The 15,542-nt window shown below is 40.8% G+C and overlaps 1 protein-coding gene across 1 annotated transcript in view; it reads left to right on the top strand.

Annotated features, from left to right (window-relative positions):
- LOC123728112 (CD44 antigen) overlaps positions 1–15,542 on the top strand; it is a 42,110-nt gene that overhangs the window by 12,585 nt on the left and 13,983 nt on the right. Inside the window, exons 2-4 of the mRNA XM_045698697.2 lie at positions 2,971–3,142; positions 4,906–5,045; positions 5,244–5,342. Coding sequence (XP_045554653.2) covers positions 2,971–3,142; positions 4,906–5,045; positions 5,244–5,342 — 411 coding nt within the window. The remainder of the gene's footprint in view (positions 1–2,970; positions 3,143–4,905; positions 5,046–5,243; positions 5,343–15,542) is intronic.

The raw sequence follows: 15,542 nt of genomic DNA, 5'->3' as shown, positions 1-15,542 counted from the left end.
CAGCTTCATATTTACAGCTTCATATTTTCAAGCATAGTGATGGCTGCATCATGTTCTGGGTATGCTTGCCATCGGCAAGGTATACAGAATTTTCTATGATAAAAATAAATGCAATAGAGCTAAGCACAGGCTAAATCCTAGAGGAAAACCTGTCTTAGTCTGCTTTCCAACAGATATCGGGAGACAAATTCACCTTTCAGCAGGACAATAACATAAAACACAATGGCAAATATACACTGGAATTGCTTACCAAGATGACATTTAAAAAATAATAATGTGCAAACATTGTGTATAATCCAGGTGTGTAAAGTTCTTAGAGACTTACCAAGAAAGACTCACAGCTGTCATCACTGTCAAAGGTGATTCTAACATGTATTGACTCAGGGGGTTGAATACAGTGGCTTGCAAAAGTATTCACCCCCTTGGCATTTTTCCTATTTATTTTGCCTTACCACCTGGAATTAAAATGGATTTTTAGGGGGGTTGTATCATTTGATTTACTCAATATTCCTACCACATTGAAGATGCTAAATATTTTTTATTGTGAAACAAACCTGAAATTAGAAGAATAAAAATGGAAAACTTGAGTGTGCATAAATATATTTTTTTCTTTAAGTAATGGCTTTTTTTCTGGCCACTCTTCCATAAAGCCCAGCTCTGTGGAGTGTATGGCTTAAAATGGTCCTATGGACAGATATTCCAATCTCCGCTGTGGAGATTTGCAGCTCCTTCAGGGTTATCTTTGGTCTCTTTGTTGCCTCTCTAATTAATGCCCTCCTTGCCTGGTCTGTGAGTTTTGGTGGGCGGCCCTCTCTTGGCAGGTATGTTGTGGTGCCTTATTCTTAAAACATTTTAATAAATGTATTTAATGGTACTCCGTGGGATGTTCAAAGTTTCAAATATTTTTTTTGTAACCCAAACTTGATCTGTGCTTCTCCTCAACTTTGTCCCTGACCTGTTTGGAGAGCTCTTTGGTCTTCATAGTGCCGCTTGCTTGGTGTTGCCCCTTGCTTAGACTCTGGGGCCTTTCAGAACAGGTGTACTGTACATATACTGAGATCATGTGAAAGATCATGTGAGACTTAGATTGCACACAGGTGGACTATATTTAACTAATTATGTAACTTCTGAAGGTAATTGGTTGCACCAGATCTTATTTAGGGGCTTCATAGCAAAGGGAGTGAATACATATGTATGCACCACTTTTCCATTACATTTTTTTAAACATTTTTTTAAACAAGTTATTTTTTTCATTTCACTTCACCAATTGTGACTATTTTATGTATGTCCATTACATGACATCCAAATAAAGATCAATTTAAATTACAGGTTGTAATGCAACAAAATAGGAAAAAGCCATGAGGGGTGAATACTTTTGCAAGGCACTGTATGTATCTAATCAAAATATATTTGTGTTTTACTTTCCATTAATTAAAAGAAAATGTTAGAATTCTTCTTCCACTTTGACACTTTACAGAATATTTTGTGTAGATCCTTGACCAAAAAAGGCAATTAAATCAATTTTAATCACACTGTGTAACACAGCAAAATGTGGAAAAAGTCAAGGGGTATGAATACATTCTGAAGGCATTGTGTGTTATAGCCCTGAAGCGACAATGAACAATGACATGACAGATAATTAGAAACTTGTGCTCATGATTTATGGTTGTGTGCATTCGTGCATGTGCGTATGTGTGTGTGTGTTTACTCCAGTGAAACAAAATATTGTGAAACAGAACCATACTGAGGTTAAAAAACGAGTGATATATTACATATATGAGTGATATATTACATGATATCTTACAGCACTTAGTCTGCATCGAAACCATTATGAAATGTAATAACTCATAGGAAAATGTATGAACATGACTAGCTTGAATACATTTGTAAGATGAGTTGTATTCATCTGTATGCTGTCTATTGTCTAGGAGCATAGTCATATGTATGCTGAGTGACACAATGGCAATCAACGACCTCAACAACTTTATAATGGCAGTTAGGGTTATTCAAATGTGCAAAATATGTTTCATTTTACAGTAAAACAGCCTCAAAATAGGCCTCTACAAAGCCTTGTAAAACCAAGCATGAATGAACTGTAAAGAGACTATTACAGGAAACCAGTGAATCTGACTGTAGCAGCTGGCCAGTTGGTATTTATTGAAGTATAGGCTGGGACATGTGTCTGTTTATAGGAAGCGAAACTCAAGAGCACATGCATACTAATTGTATACATGATTTGCATAATCTCTATGTATTGCAATGTGTTGAAAGCTTAAATGTAGGCTTATACAGGTGAAAAAGATAACAAAGACAAAGCTAACAGACATTACTATTTATATAGAGGTACTCAGGTTATGATAGTGCTGGATAAATACAAGTACGTCAGAGCTACAGTGAGGTCACAACTGGTCCCATATTTGTCATTTACTGAGTGATTGAGTGATATACTAGAAGAACTAGCTACTGATTTCAGAGGTATTTCCCAAGACCCCTATTCAACAACGATAAGTGTTAAGAAGTGTTAAGTGTTAAGAAGTTTTAGAAAAGCAACATAATTATGTCAGATTTCTTTTTCTGACGATAGGTGGTTGAAATAACATAATTACAAGGGAACTTGGCTTAACTGTTTTTACATTTTCTTGTAAACCCAAATTTGTGATGGGAACTTTATTGTGAACGCCAACTTAACTGCTAATGCCAGGGGGATATTAATTTGTTTCACCTACCTGTTTTGTTTGTCACCAGTTGGTCTTGTTGCTATGTACGTTGCTAGTGAATGCCTAGTTCTTTTCAGAACATATTGAAAAGTAACCTTTCTTCGTTGTGTTCTTTCATTTTCTTTGACGAAGTCTAAATATTATACAGTTTTTAAAATTCATAGTTACAAAATGTCCGCCATGCAGTCACAGTGTCTCACAGGCTGATTTCCTCAATACTAACCTCTCTCTCACCTTCTCTTCCTTCCCCCAGCTATAATAAAGTCCCGTAGCTGCAGCCATGCTGGAGTGTTCCACGTGGAGGGAGAAGCTCGCTACTCGTTGACCTTTGGCCTGGCCAAGAAACTGTGTGAAAGCCTGGGCGGCACCATCGCCAGCAAGGAACAGGTCACCGAGGCCCACGCCCAAGGCCTAGAGACCTGTAGGTGAGGTCACCCATCCATCTTTATGACTACACAGTGTCCTCTTTGGGACCCACATGATGTGCTTTATCAACGGGTAAATAATTAAATGGATATCAGCAAAAGGACTCCATAAGACTAAGTCACTGTTCCAATATCCACACGAGCGTACCATTTAGAATCAAGCAATGTATTGGATGTGTGTGGTATCCTAGCATGTATATTAAAACGGAAGTGTAAATCTTTCATGTGTTTTTTTATTTGTAGTAGACTACTTACTCATTGAATGACCTACATTAATTAAAACCAAAACGGTAATGGTCAAGAAATTGTATTATTATGTAACATTTTATCATGTTCCTTATCTCAACCTAAACACTTCTAGCAGTTTTGGTTGACTGTGTCAATACTAATAAATGTTTTACTACTTTAGTGTTTAATTACCTATTTAGAAAAGTACAAGGACATAGCAAAAAGCAACAGTCGTGTCGTAGATTACACTGAACAAAAATATAAATGCAACATGTAAAGGGTTGGTCCCATGTTTCGTGAGCTGAAATAAAAGATCCCAGAAATGTCCAATATGCACAAAAAGTTGATTTATCTCTAATTTTGTGCACAAATTTGTTTACATCACTGTTGGTGAGCATTTCTCCTTTGCCAAGATAATCCAACCAGCTGAGGTGTGGAATATCCATAAGCTTATTAAACAGCATGATCATTACACAGGTGCACCTTGTTTTGGGGACAATAAAAGGCCACTCAAAAATTTGCAGTTTTGTCTCACAACACAATGCCACAGATGTCTCAAGTTTTGAGGGAGCGTGCAGTTGGCATGCTGACTGCAGCAATGTCCACCAGAGCTGTTGCCAGAGAATTTAATGTTGTTTTTTCTACCATGAGCCGCGTCCAACCTCGTTTTAGAGAATTTAGCAGTATGTCCAATCGGCCTCACGACCGCAGACCACATGTATGGCGTCGTGTGGGAGAGCGGTTTGCTCATGTCAACGTTGTGAACAGATTGTTCCTTTGGAGCGGTGGGGTTATGGTACAGGCAGGCATAAGCTATGGACAACGAACACATTTGCATTTTTTCGATGTTAAGAGATACCGTGATGAGATCTTGAGGCCCATTGTTGTGCCATTCATCCCCCAAAATAATTTCAGGGCTCCCGAGAGGCGCAGCGGTCTAAGGCACTGCATCTCAGTTCAAGAGGCGTCACTGCAGTCCCTGGTTCGAATCCAGGCTCCATCACATTCGGCCGGGATTGGGAGTCCCATAGGGTGGCGCACAATTGCCCCAGCATTGGCCGGGTTTGGCCGGGGTAGTCCGTCATTGTAAATAAGAATGTGTTCTTAACTGACTTGCCTAGTTAAATAAAGGTTCAATAAAAAATAACCTCATGTTTCAGCATGATAATGCATGGCCCCATGTCCCAGTTCTTCCATGGCCTGTATACTCACCAGACATGTAACCTATTGAACATGTTTGAGATGCTCTCGGTCGACGAGTACGACAGCGTTTTCCACTTCCCGCTAATATCCAGCAACTTTTCACAGACAATAAAGAGGAGTGGTACAACATTCCACAGGCCACAATCAACAGCATGATCAACTCTATGCGAAGGAGATGTATCGCGCAGCATGAGGCAACTAGTGGTCACACCATATAGTGAATGGTTTTCTGATCCATGCCCCTACATTTAAAAAAAAAGTTATCTGTGACCAACAGATGCATATCTGTATTCACAGTCACGTGAAATCCAAATGCTAATATTTGATTTTAGATATGGTTGGATCAGCAACGGAAATACCACCATCCTCAGACAGAAGGCCCATGTTAACTGTGCCAACAACATGACAGGAGTCTTCTTCCACCATGACGCTCCGGACCAACCCTTTGATGCCTTCTGTTTCCATGCATCAGGTGAGTTTTTCTTTTTTCATAGTTCATAGTTCATATTGACCAGGTTTGGCATGAGCTCCTTGAGAGACAATCACTAAAACACTTGTACATCTTAATGATTCTTGCCATTCTTAGAACTTGAACAGTAACATGTGCTGGAGACAATTGCACATTTTTGCTTCATTTCTGATCCTTGATCCCAACCTCTGATTTTGACAGATTTGTCTGTGAAGAACTGTGATTTGGCCATCAACCCTGATTCAACAGGACCAGAGAGTGTTCAGTTGACAGATAAAGACCTTGCTTTTGATGCTGCAGGTCAGTCCCGTCTTTTTCACCATCTACATTATCAACACCACAATCAAGAGAATCAACAAAATCATGACATTTTCCATCTCCTCTGTATTTCATACAGTATGCCAATCTGCAGCTACACTATCTAATAAGTAAGCCCTGTCCGAGCCCATAGGGGCAGGAGCCTCCTGATTCTGTAGCATATGACAGCTTTCTTGTACAAGTCCAATCCCTGGACAGGAGGCTAGTCTGTCACAAGGTTTACACTATCGCTTAAGACCCGTGGATCTTTACAATACTCCCTTTTTGTTTACAAGATCCTACTTTGGAAACTTCTGTCTTATCTAACTTTGCTGTTGAAGTATAGACACCTGCGTTGCCTAACCTGTTCACAGGAGCTCTTGAGGTTCTAAGGGTCTCCACCGAGGTAAGTAAATCTGCTTTTATTATTAACATACCGTACTGCTAGATCAAAATTCTAAATACATTTCATATTGATGTTCTGGTGCCATTCGGGCAAGTTAAAGTATTGATCTGGGAATTATTTGTGGAGGAATTTGATTTTATATAAACTCTGCAAAAAAAGAAACGTCCTCTCACTGTCAAGTGTGTTTATTTTCAGCAAACTTAAAACTTTTTAGGGATAGGCGGGACAATTGTAAATCATTGTCACGTCCTGACCAGCAGAGGGAGGTATGGTATCAGTTTTGGGTCAGGATGTGGCAGGTTTTTTGTATGTTAAGGGGTTTGTGTTGGTGATTAGACTCCCAATTGAAGGCAGGTGTGTTGAGTTGCCTTTGATTGGGAGTCTTACATATTGGTGTGTGTTTTTCTTTGGGGTTGTGGGTAGTTGTTTTTGCACTGTGTTTTGTATAGCCTGCAAAACTGTTGCTGTTGTGAGTATCATTTATTGTTTTGTTTTTTCACTGTGGATGCTTTGCGTGTGTCTCATTAACCTGTTTAGGATAGGGGGCAGTATTGACACGGCTGGATAAAAACATACCCGATTTAATCTGGTTACCACTCCTACCCAGTAACTAGAATATGCATATACTTATTACATATGGATAGAAAACACCCTAAATTTTCTAAAACTGTTTGAATGGTGTCTGTGAGTATAACAGAACTCAAATGGCAGGTCAAAACCTGAGAGATTCCTTTACAGGAAGTGGCCTGTCTGACCATTTCTTGAACTTGTTTTCCATCTCTATCATTTACTAAGGATCTCTGCTCTAACGTGACACTTCCCACGTCGTCCATAGGCGCTCAGAGCCCGGGAAAAAACAGAATGTCGTCATTCCAGCCCCAGGCTGAAACACATTATCGCCTTTCTCAAGTGGCCGATCAAGGGACACTGGCTTATGCGCGTGACCCCGACCGCCCCCGCCTTTGGGATTTTTTCCTCTGTTTGCCGAAAAGGAGATTCCCTGTCGGAATATTATCGCTTTTCTACGAGAAAAATGACGTAAAAATTGATTTTAAACAGCGGTTGACATGCTTCGAAGTACGGTAATGGAATACTTAGAATTTTATTGTCACGAATTGCGCCATGCGCGCGACACTTCTTTACTATTTCGGATAGTGTCTGGAACGCACGAACAAAACGCCGCTATTCGGATATAACGATGGATTATTTTGGACCAAACCAACATTTGTTATTGAAGTAGCAGTCCTGGGTGTGTATTCTGACGAAGACAACAAAAGGTAATCAAACTTTTATAATAGTAAATATGATTATGGTGAGTGCTAAACTTGCCGGGTGTCTAAATAGCGAGCCCGTGATGCCTGGGCTATGTACTTAGAATATTGCAAAATGTGCTTTCACCAAAAAGCTATTTTAAAATCGGACATATCGAGTGCATAGAGGAGGTCTGTATCTATAATTCTTAAAATAATTGTTATGCTTTTTGTGAACGTTTATCGTGAGTAATTTAGTAAAATGTTAGCGAATTCCCCGGAAGTTTGCGGGGGGTATGCTAGTTCTGAACGTCACATGCTAATGTAAAAAGCTGGTTTTTGATATAAATATGAACTTGATTGAACAAAACATGCATGTATTGTATAACATAATGTCCTAGGGTTGTCATCTGATGAAGATCATCAAAGGTGAGTGCTGCATTTAGCTGTCTTCTGGGTTTTTGTGACATTATATGCTGGCTTGAAAAATGGGTGTCTGATTATTTCTGGCTTGGTACTCTGCTGACATAATCTAATGTTTTGCTTTCGTTGTAAAGCCTTTTTGAAATCGGACAGTGTGGTTAGATTAACGAGAGTCTTGTCTTTAAATGGCTGTAAAATAGTCATATGTTTGAGAAATTGAAGTAATAGGATTTTTAAGGTTTTGAAAATTGCGCCACAGGATAGCAGTGGCTGTTACGTAGGTGGGACGAATTCGTCCCGCCTAGCCTAGAGAGGTTAACCTCTCGACCGACTGCCCGGAGCCGCCAGAGTGGCCCGACTGCCCGGAGCTGCCAGAGTGGCCCGACTGCCCGGAGCTGCCAGAGTGGCCCGACTGCCCAGAGCTGCCAGAGTGGCCCGACTGCCCGGAGCTGCCAGAGTGGCCCGAATGCCCGGACCTGCCAGACTGGCCCTCCTGTCCTCCGGCCCAGCCCGAGTGGCCCGCCTGTCCTCCGGCCACCCCCGACTGGCCCGCCTGTCCTCTGGCCCAGCCAGAGTGGCCCGCCTGTCCTCCGGCCCAGCCCGAGTGGCCCGCCTGTCCTCCGGCCCAGCCCGAGTGGCCCGCCTGTCCTCCGGCCCAGCCCGAGTGGCCCGCCTGTCCTCTGGCCCAGCCCGAGTGGCCCGCCTGTCCTCCGGCCCAGCCCGAGTGGCCCTCCTGTCCTCCGGCCCAGCCCGAGTGGCCCTCCTGTCCTCCGGCGTGGCCCTCCTGTCCTCCGGCCCAGCCCGAGTGGCCCGCCTGTCCTCCGAAGTGGCGACGACGAAGGTGGAGCGAGGTCCACGTCCTGCACCTGAGCCACCTCCAGGATAGGTGGGTTGGGGAGGGAGGGTGTAGCACAGTGCCGTCGTTGACGGCAGCCACCCTCCCTTTCCTCCCTTATTGTTTAGGGGTTATTGTTAATTGTTTTTTTGGGGGTTACATTTTTTTGTTGTATTTTCTGTTGTTAGGTGCATTCCGGGGTCTGCACCTTGAGGGGGGGGGGGGGTACTGTCACGTCCTGACCAGCAGAGGGAGGTATGGTATCAGTTTTGGGTCAGGATGTGGCAGGTTTATTGAATGTTAAGGGGTTTGTGTTGGTGATTAGACTCCCAATTGAAGGCAGGTGTGTTGAGTTGCCTTTGATTGGGAGTCTTATATAGTGGTGTGTGTTTTTCTTTGTGGTTGTGGGTAGTTGTTTTTGCACTGCGTTTTGTATAGCCTGCAAAACTGTTGCTGTTGTGAGTATCATTTATTGTTTTGTTTTTTCACTGTGGATGCTTTGCGTGTGTCTCATTAACTTCTTGGGGCTATGTGGGATGCTAGCGTGCCACCCGTGGTGCACCCTATCAACAGCAGGTGCATTTCAAGAGCGGCAAATTTGAAACCAAATAAATGTCAAAATTCAAATTTTTCAAACATACAACTATCTTACACCCTTTGAAAGATAAACATCTCCTTAATCTAACCACGTTGTCCGATTTCAAAAAGGTTTTACGGCGAAAGCATAAAGTTAGATTATGTTAGGAGAGTACATTGACAATAGCTGTGTGTAATGTTTTGTCAATTCAAAGACAGGCGTCACCAAAACCATAATACCAGCTAAAATGATGCACTAACCTTTTACAATCTCCATCAGATGACACTCCTAGGACATTATGTTAGACAATGCATGCATTTTTAGTTCTATCAAGTTCATATTTATATCCAAAAACAGCGTTTTACTATGGCATTGATGTTGAGGAAATCGTTTCCCTCCAATAACCGGCAGTCAAATCAGCAGCACAAATTAAATAATTAAAATTAGAAAACATTGGTAAAATATTATATTGTCATTTAAAGAATTATAGATTTACATCTCTTGAACGCAATCAACTTGCCAGATTTAAAAATAACCTTACTGGGAAATCACACTTTGCAATAATCTGAGCACTGCGCCCAGAAAAATACGCGTTGCGATACAGACTAGACGTCATGTTGGGGAGATCTAAAATCGAAAATACTATGTAAATAATCCATTACCTTTGATTCTCTTCATCAGATGTCACTTCCAGGTATCACAGGTCCATAACCCAACATGAACTCGCGCGCCAGGTGTCTAATGGGCCATCATCGTTCCATGGCTCTTGTTCGGTCAGATCTCCCTCCAGAAGACTCAAAACACTTTGTAAAGGCTGGTGACATCTAGTGGAAGCAATAGGAAGTGCCAAAATATTCCTCAGCCCCTGTGTTTTTCAATGGGATAGGTTTAAAGGTAATACAACACATCAGGTATCCACTTCCTGTCAGAAAATGTCTCAGGGTTTTGCCTGCCAAATGAGTTCTGTTATACTCACAGACACCATTCAAACAGTTTTAGAAAATGTAGGGTGTTTTCTATCCATATGTAATAAGTATATGCATATTCTAGTTACTGGGTAGGAGTGGTAACCAGATTAAATCGGGTATGTTTTTTTATCCAGCCGTGTCAATACTGCCCCCTAGCCCTAACAGGTTAAAGAATTATAGATTTACATCTCTTGAACGCAATCAACTTGCCAGATTTAAAAATAACCTTACTGGGAAATCACACTTTGCAATAATCTGAGCACTGCGCCCAGAAAAATATGCTTTGCTATACAGACAAACGGCCATGTTGGAGAGATCTAAAATCGAAAATACTATGTAAATAATCCATTACCTTTGATTCTCTTCATCCGATGTCACTTCCAGGAATCCCAGGTCCATAACGAATGTAGTTTTGTTCAAAAAAGCTCATCATTTATATCCAAAAAGCTCCGTGTTGTTAGCACATGATCTAAGCCAGCCGGACTTCTCGTCATGAACGAGGGGAAAAAATATATTTACGTTCGTTCAAACATGTCAAACGTTGTATAGCATAAATCATTAGTGCCTTTTTTAACCAGAACATGAATAGTATTCAAGGTGGACGAATGCATTCTCTTTTAGAACGTATTGGAACAAGGGTACCCAACATGAACTCGCGCGCCAGAGTCTAATCGGCCATCACCGTTCCATGGCTCTTGTTCGGTCAGATCTCACAGTAAAAGACTCAAAACACTTTGTAAAGGCTGGTGACATCTAGTGGAAGCAATAGGAAGTGCCAAAACATTAATCAACCCCTGTGTGTTTCAATGGCATAGGCTTAAAGGTAATTCAACACATCAGGTATCCACTTCCTGTCAGAAAATGTCTCAGGGTTTTGCCTGCCAAATGAGTTCTGTTATACTCACAGACACCATTCAAACAGTTTTAGAAACTTTAGGGTGTTTTCTATCCATATATAATAAGTATATGCATATTCTAGTTACTGGGTAGGATTAGTAACCAGATTAAATCGGGTACGTTTTTTTATCCAGCCGTGAAAATCCTGCCCCCTAGCCCCAACAGGTTAAAAGAAAATTATTATCCACCACTCTGCTGCATTTTGGTCCTCTCTCCAACACCACGACATAACCTGTGACAATCATGCAGCGTCTTGTGTCACGATCGCAGATTTTAGAAAAACAACAAATGCCGGTACATATAAGTGTCTTATAACTTGTTAATATAACTGCACTGTCCAATTTACAGTAGCTATTACTGCGAAAATCATTTCACTTGATCAACTCTAACATTGTCAAATAAGCACCAATCGGGGTCAAACAAAGCTAGCTAGATAGGCAATGAGCTGGGCTTTACGGGAGTAAACCCTGTATCTGTCACAAAATGTATTCAGAGTTATGAAATCTGGTTGTTTTGCAAATGTTGAACTTATAATATGGCTACTAATACTGGAAAAGCTAAATCAAAGTCCAAGTATACAGATTTTATGATATTCTTGCAGAAATATGTAATATGAATGCAAATATCTTCTCAACGATTTGCCCAAATGTACCTGGGTGACTTCACACTAAATGTCATGTTGTTCGCTCATACTTCAAGTTATCCATCTGAAACTTTGCACATACACTGCTTCCATCTTGTGGACACTATCGAAATTACCAGAGTGATGGCTATAACAGTGACCTTCTCTTGCATTTCAAAGATGGTGGTAAAAAAACACTGGTTGTTTTTTTTTTGTATTTTCTTCTACCATATCTACTGTGTTATATTCTCCTACATTCAATTTCACATTTCCACACACTTTACAGTGTTTCCTTTCAAATGGTACCAAGAATATGCATATCCTTGCTTCAGGGCCTGAGCTACAGGCAGTTAGATTTGGGTATGTAATTTAGGCGAAAATTGAAAAAAAGGGGACTATCCTTAAGAAGTTTTAAGACATTGAGGTCAGTCAATGCGGACATTTCAAGAACTTTGAAAGTTTCAAGTGCTGCCGAAAAAACTATCAAGCGCTATGATAAAACTGGCTCCCACGAAGACCGCCACAAGACCCAGAGTTATCTCTGCTGCAGAGGATAAGTTCATTAGAGTTAACTGCACCTGAGATTGCAGCCCAAATAAATGCTTCACAGAGTTCATGTAACAGACACAACTCAACATTAACTGTTCAGAAGAGAATGTGTGAATCAGGCCTCCATGGTCAAATTGCTGCAAAGAAACCACTACTTTAAAAAAGATATATTTAACCTTTATTTAACCTTTATTTAACTAGGCAAATCAGCTAAGAACAAATTCTTATTTACAATGACGGCCTACACTGGCCAAACACAGACGACTCTGGGTCAATTCTGTGCCGCCCAATGGGCACCTACTAAAGGACGCATATAAGAAGAAGAGACTTGCTTCGGCCAAGAAACACAAGCCATGGACATTGGACCGGTGGAAATCTGTCCATTGGTCTGGAGTCCAAACTAGATATTTTTGTTTCTTTGTGAGACGCAGTGTAGGTGAACAGATAATCTCCGCATGTGTCGTTCCCACCGTGAAGCATGGAGGAGGGGGTGTGATGGTGTGGGGATGCTTTGCTTGTGACAGTGTGAGTGATTTATTTAGAATTCAAGGCACACTTAACCAGTATGGCTACCACAGCATTCAGGCAATACTCCATCCCATCTGGTTTGGGCTTAGTGGGACTGTAATTCGTTTTTCAACGCGACAATGACCCAACACCTCCAGGCAGTGTAAGGGCTATTTCCAGGTGACGTTGATTGAGAGAATGCCAAGAGTGTGCAAAGCTGTCATCAAAGCACTCAAATCACTTACTTTTAAGAATCTAAAATATATTTTGATTTGTTTAACACTTTTTTGGTTACAACATGATTCCATATGTGTTATCTCATAGTTGTGATGTCTTTACTGTTATTCTACAATGTAGAAAATAGTACAGATAAAGAAAAACCCTTGAATGAGTAGTTGTGTCCAAACTTTTGACTGGTGCTGTATATATATCAAATCAAAAACAAATTGTATTGTCACATGTGCCGAATACTACAGGTGTAGACCTTAACATGAAATGCTTACTTACAAGCCCTTAAACCCTTAACTAACAATGCAGTTTTAAGAATAATAAGAGTTAAGAAAAATATTAACTAAATAAACAAAAAATAAAAGAGCAACAATAAAATAACAATAACGATACTATATACAGGGGGTACCGGTACCGAGTCAATTTGAGGGGGAACAGGTTAGTCAAGTTAACCTCTATGGGACCGGCGGGACGAATTCGTCCCACCTACGTAACATCCACTGCCAGCCTGTGGCGCGATTTTCAAAATCTTCAAAATCCTATTACTTCAATTTCTCAAACATATGACTATTTTACAGCCATTTAAAGATAAGACTCTCGTTAATCTAACCACACTGTCCGATTTCAAAAAGGCTTTACAACGAAAGCAAAACATTAGATTATGTCAGCAGAGTACCAAGCCAGAAATAATCAGACACCCATTTTTCAAGCCAGCATATAATGTCACCAAAACCCAGAAGACAGCTAAATGCAGCACTCACCTTTGATGATCTTCATCAGATGACAACCCTAGGACATTATGTTATACAATACATGCATGTTTTGTTCAATCAAGTTCATATTTATATCAAAAACCAGCTTTTTACATTAGCATGTGACGTTCAGAACTAGCATACCCCCCGCAAACTTACGGGGAATTCGCTAACATTTTACTAAATTACTCACGATAAACGTTCACAAAAAGCATAACAATTATTTTAAGAATTATAGATACAGACCTCCTCTATGCACTCGATATGTCCGATTTTAAAATAGCTTTTTGGTGAAAGCACATTTTGCAATATTCTAAGTATATAGCCCAGGCATCACGGGCTCGCTATTTAGACATCCGGCAAGTTTAGCACTCACCATAATCATATTTACTATTATAAAAATGTCATTACCTTTTGTTGTCTTCGTCAGAATGCACACCCAGGACGTCTACTTCAATAACAAATGTTGGTTTGGTCCAAAATAATCCATCGTTATATCCGAATAGCGGCGTTTTGTTCGTGCGTTCCAGACACTATCCGAAATAGTAAAGAAGTGTCGCGCGCTTGGCGCAATTCCTGACAATAAAATTCAAAGTATTCAATTGCCGTACGTCGAAGCATGTCAACCGCTGTTTAAAATCAATTTTTACGTCATTTTTCTCGTAGAAAAGCGGTAAAATTCCGACAGGGAATCTCCTTTTCGGCAAACAGAGGAAAAAATCCCAAAGGCGGGGGCGGTCGGGGTCACGCGCATAAGCTAGTGTCTCTTGATGGGCCACTTGAGAAAGGCGATAATGTGTTTCAGCCTGGGGCTGGAATGACGACATTCTCTTTTTTCCCGGGCTATGAGAGCCTATGGACGACGTGGGAAGTGTCACGTTAGAGCAGAGATCCTTAGTAAATGATAGAGATGGCAAAGAAGTTCCAGAAATGGTCAGACAGGCCACTTCCTGTAAAGGAATCTCTCAGGTTTTGACCTGCCATTTGAGTTCTGTTATACTCACAGACACCATTCAAACAGTTTTAGAAAATTTAGGGTGTTTTCTATCCATATGTAATAAGTATATGCATATTCTAGTTACTGAGTAGGAGTGGTAACCAGATTAAATCGGGTATGTTTTTTATCCAGCCGTGTCAATGCTGCCCCCTAGCCCTAACAGGTTAATTGAGGGAATCATTCAAGGGAATGATGAACAGAGTAAAGTACAGAGAGATCCTTGATGAAAACCTGCTCCAAAGCACTCAGGACCTCAGACTGGGGTGAAGGATCACCTTTCAACAGGACAACTACCCTAAGCACACAACCAAGACAATGCAGGAGTGGCTTTGGGACAAGTCTCTGAATGTCCTTGAGTGGCCCAGCCAGAGCCCGGACTCGAACCCGATCAAAAATCTCTGGAGAGACCTGAAAATAACTGTGCAGCTACACTCTCCATCCAACCTGACAGAGCTTGAGAGGATCTGCAGAGATGAATGTGAGAAACTCCCCAAATACAGATGTGCCAAGCTTGTACCGTCATACCCAAGAAAAGTCGAGGCTGTAATCACTGCCAAAGGTGCTTCAACAAAGTACTGAGTAAAGGGTCTGAATAATTACTGTATGTAAATGTGATATCTCCTTTTGCTCAGGAAGGAGGTGTGTTCTGTCTCCTAGAGTCTTGTAAACCATGTTGTAATCTGATAGTATTAGAAACCAAAAGCTATTATATTGCTATTAAAATATACAGTTGAAGTCAGAAGTTTACATACACTTAGGTTGGAGTCATTAAAACTCTTTTTTTCAACCACTTCACAAATTTCTTGTTAACAAACTATAGTTTTGGCAAGTCGGTTAGGACATCTACCTTGTGCATGACACAAGTAATATTTCCAGCAATTGTTTACAGACAGATTATTTCACTTATAATTCACTGTATCACAATTCCAGTGGGTCAGAAGTTTACATACACTAAGTTGACTGTGCCTTTAAACAGCTTGGAAAATTCCAGAAAATTATGTCATGGCTTTAGAAGCTTCTGATAGGCTAATTGACATCATTTGAGTCAATTGGAGGTGTACCTGTGGATGTATTTCAAGGCCTACCTTTAAACTCAGTGCTTGACATCATGGGAAAATCAAAAGAAATCAGCCAAGACCTCAGAAAAACAATTATAGACCTCCACAAGTCTCGTTCATCCTTTGGAGCAATT

This window comes from Salmo salar, chromosome 10, assembly GCF_965601325.2.
Source record: "Salmo salar chromosome 10, fSalSal1, whole genome shotgun sequence".
In the NCBI taxonomy this organism is placed as follows: Eukaryota; Metazoa; Chordata; class Actinopteri; order Salmoniformes; family Salmonidae; genus Salmo; species Salmo salar.
Note: the sequence above shows the minus strand (reverse complement) of the source record. Positions and strands in the feature narration are given on the sequence as shown.